This window comes from Mandrillus leucophaeus, unplaced genomic scaffold (assembly GCF_000951045.1).
Source record: "Mandrillus leucophaeus isolate KB7577 unplaced genomic scaffold, Mleu.le_1.0 Scaffold1540, whole genome shotgun sequence".
Taxonomy (NCBI): domain Eukaryota; kingdom Metazoa; phylum Chordata; class Mammalia; order Primates; family Cercopithecidae; genus Mandrillus; species Mandrillus leucophaeus.
This window is the reverse complement of record NW_012101522.1, coordinates 308,178-312,361: the sequence shown is the minus strand read 5'-3', so window position 1 is coordinate 312,361 and position 4,184 is coordinate 308,178. Positions and strand designations below refer to the sequence as shown.

The window sequence follows — 4,184 nt, the reverse complement described above, 5'->3', positions numbered from 1 at the left end:
ATTGACAAAGAAGTTTGGTTATACCTCTGGTTTACAATAACTTAGCAACCTTAATTATGATTGACAGCATATACTCAGGCATTAGAATTTTGGAAATCTCATACAATTTTGGAACATATATTGGCATTATTCACAAAAATAAAACCTAAAGGAGACTGAACATCATTTTGACAATCCCATGTACCTAAACATGTGAAATAACCCTGTTTACCTCTCTTTTCTGAACACTCCAGGGGACCTCTGAACTATCTGAAAAACCAAGTGTCAGGAAAGACAATTTTGAAACCGAAGTTTGATTTTGGGAAGGCTGTTACACATTTGAGGTTTAAAACACTTGATGTTATGAAATAGAATTCCAGATTACCATACATTATTTATTTTGCCAAAATGATGACTCAGAACTTTTAAAGAAGCAAAAACCTTTTATACACCTTTACGAATTTTGCTAAAGAGTAGGTTAGTGCCTTAGGAATACCTTGTTGTGCTTTTATTTCAATACTTAATTTACAGAAAAACCATGTAGTACCCTTTTGAATTTAGTTCAGATGTTCACACAGAGAACCTTAAGAATATCTTCTTGCCTTAAGAATACCTTGTTGTGATTTTATTTCAATGCTTAATTTACAGAAAAACCATGTAATGCCCTTTTGAATTTAGGTTGATATGTTCACACAGAGAACCTCCTCTGCAAGGTTAATTTCCATAATCCTTCCACCACTTGTTTGAACCTTCAGCTTTATCTTACCCAATTTAAAGCAATCCTTTAACCCTAGACAAAAATTTACATTTCCATGCTTTTTATAACCTTTTACTAAAAAACACATTTTACCGTTCTTACACACCTTGTATGCAAATTTATTTCCCATAGTCTCAATGACATGTTATAATGGTAACTCCTAGCAATTTTTAATTTTAATGTAAAACCTGGTAAGTTGTTTTAATTGTGTGCTAAGGGCAGTCAAGTTTTGATTCCCAGCATTATTAAGGGCTTGGTTAGTTCCATCTGTCCCCAGACCTTACCAATGTGAAGCTGGCAAGTTCAATAGCTCTCAAAACCCCAAAAGCAGTTTATAACCTCAAAACACTTATCAAAGCTTGCATCTGACCTGCATATTTTAGCCCACCTGTTTATATTTTAATGACACCTGCATTTTACCAATAATCTTTAAGGCTGTTTTTATTTCTCAAAGATTAAAGTCACATGAACTGAAAGGTACCACAGCTTTTATCTTCCCTTTAAAAAATACTTGATCCAAGTACGTGTCTTCTTTTAGGCCAAATTAATTAGAGCTCTTTTTACAGACATCATAACACAACACAAACACAGACAGGCAGAAGAAAACCAGTCCCCACAAGATCCTTTTTCACAACCAAACCTTACAGAGAATAAACACAGGGATCCTTATCATTCCTAGCCTAGCAAAACGTCTTCTAAAAGAAAAAAGAAAAAAAAATTTCAAAGTTAACTGCTAATGGGTGGATAAAAATGCCCGGGTAAAAAACCTCTTATTCTCTTGCCAGATGTTCCTCCACCAGGCAGAGAAGCTTAAGCTTAATTGCTGTCCAATGGAATTGAACCCCAGTGCGTAGGGTAAACAGCAGTGCAGGGCCCTTGGCCCATGCATCCCAGCCCCCAGCAGGGAGCGGAGAGCGGAGAGGGGAGAGCGGGGAGGAAGGCAGGGAGCCACCGTTGCAGGTCCTCCAGAAAAAGGAAGGAAAAGGACCTGGAGCCTGGAGGTCAAATTTCCTGACCCCCAGGAGCGATGCGGGTGGCGGCACAGTTTCCCCTTCTTTCAGAAGTCCAAGGATGAAAAGCCTTAGAAAGGACGGTGAGAGGTTTGAATCCCTATTTCACTCACTGCTTATCAAGCCCCCACGTTGTGCACCAAGAATGTTGCGGGACTTTTTCCTTAGTTCAGCTAAGAGCTGGGTCGTTATGACACGGACATGAAAAGTTAGGCTTGCAGATTATTTGAAGGGTGCTCATAATGGGATTTATTGTGCAAAAAGGGAAAAAAGGGGGAACAGGGACTCTACGCAAGGCTAGAGTTCATGCTAGTGCAGGCTTTCCGCTTCACAGATTGAATTCCAGATTCCAGCCAGGAAGAGGAGGGGCCAGGCTCCTCCCCACCGCAAACACCTTGAACTTCTGTGGCTCCAGCTCAGTGCACACTTCTCCCTGTACCTAGGCCCATTAGAGTTTTGGCAGGGAGCTCTTCCCACATGGCTGTCTCAAAAGCTTGTGGTGAAAAGAGAAAGGGAGTAAGAATATGAGGTATAGGAAATTAAGTGTAAGGTAAATCTTCCACTGAAACAAATATTTGAAATTTCGACTTTAAAATAACAGATGTAATATAAGTGACATGAGAGGGCCAACCTCTAAGGTTAGGCTTTCGCCCCATTCCGTGGTTGAGGATTCATTACCCACAGATACGGAGAACATTCATATTAAACTGACTTTTCCAACAATTAGAACCAAGTCAAAGAGTAGGTGTTGTTGAAATGGTGTCAGGCCCGGTTTCATCTTAAGAAAGCAATTTTCGGCCAATCACTTTTCTAAAAGCATTTTTGACATCTTTGTTCCTTAGACTGTAAATTAGAGGGTTCAACATAGGTATAATCAAAGTATAGAACACAGAGGTCACTTTGTCAATATCCAGTGAATGGCCAGTGCTGGGGCGCAAATAAATGAAGATCAAGGTACTATGGTAAATAGTGACCACAGTGAGGTGGGAAGCACAAGTGGAGAACCCTTTTCTTCTTCCCTCCACAGAACCTGTTCTAAGAATAGCTGCCATAATGAAGACATAAGAAAGGAAAACTGTTAGAAGACAGATTGCTTCCACAAAACTGGCAAAGACCACTAGAATGATGTCATGCGTGTAAGTGTCAGTGCAGGACAGAGAGAAGAGTGGGGAGATATCACAGAAGAAATGGTTAATGTCTCTGGAGCAGAATGACAGATGGAAAGTGTTCGTGGTATGAATAATTGAGCTCATAGTGCCCCCCAAAAATGCCCCAATTGCAAGCTGGCAACAAACCTTCTTGGACATAATCACCGTATAGAGCAGTGGGTTGCAGATTGCTATGTACCGGTCATACGCCATGGCAGCCAAGAGGAAAGATTCTGTGTCAACCAAAGAGCAGAAAAAATATAACTGTGCAACACAGCCATTGTAAGAAATGGCCTTCTTTTCAGAAACCAAGTTCACAAGTAATTTGGGGGCAATGACAGAAGAGTAGCATGCATCTATGAAGGACAACATGCAGAGGAAAAAGTACATAGGAGTGTGCAAGTGGGAACTGATTGTGATTAATAAAATCATTCCAAGGTTCCCCATCAGAGTAACAGAGTAGATGGTAAAAAATACTGCAAAAAGGAAACTCTGAAGTTCCAAATGGTCGCTGAATCCCAGGAGAAAGAACTCAGTCTTCACAGTGCCATTCTCCGGCTCCATTATCTGCAGTGCTTCTGGATTTCTGGAGCTGTCACAGAGTGACAAAACAAATGTTAATAATAACCTGGACACTTGCAAAATTAAAAAAAAAAAAGAAAACAAAAAGGTCAAAATCAGTAAAACAGTGATTCTAAAACCACTTAGGCATCCTGATACAACTAGGCATATCTATAGGTAATGTAGTGTAATGCATCAGTTTTCAATTATTTTTTAATTAAACCAATAAGCTACCTCCTCTATTCCTTAATGCTATTGCTTTCCACGTTAAATTGCACTGCTATCAAGCCAGTTGCTAAACTCTAAACTCAGCCTTCACTCTTAATTTCTTCAACTCTTTCATCTACCACTAATGTTCAGAGATAGTGGCTAACCATCTTGCCCTGGCAAACCCTAAATAAATGGCCTCTATGCCTGTCTATATTGTCTTTGTTTATTTCTACCACATACTTGTTGCTGTTCCAGATGAAGCCTTGTGAGTAGAGGAACAGAAGCTCTATATTTCTCACCTGGAGGTGTGGCATCCTCTCTGAGGAGTAAACAAAATCCTTAGGGTTGTTTAACGACCAGTGATCAAAAGAGCAAAGATTCTGAATTCGTTATTTCAGTGACTGAGTCCTAGCTCTGTTGCTTAGTAGCTCTGTTATTCAGTAGCTGTAAAACCTTAGACAAATCACTCACTTAGTTTCAGTTTCATCAACTATAATATGACAATGATAGTACCTTTCT

The 4,184-nt window shown here is 39.7% G+C and overlaps 1 protein-coding gene across 1 annotated transcript; it reads right to left on the bottom strand.

Moving 5' to 3' along the window:
• Window positions 1-2,525: 2,525 nt before the first annotated feature.
• On the bottom strand, window positions 2,526-3,458 carry LOC105536121 (olfactory receptor 5I1-like). The gene has a single exon (XM_011975392.1). The coding sequence runs from the start codon at window positions 3,456-3,458 to the stop codon at window positions 2,526-2,528; it is 933 nt and encodes a 310-aa protein (XP_011830782.1).
• Window positions 3,459-4,184: the final 726 nt, after the last annotated feature.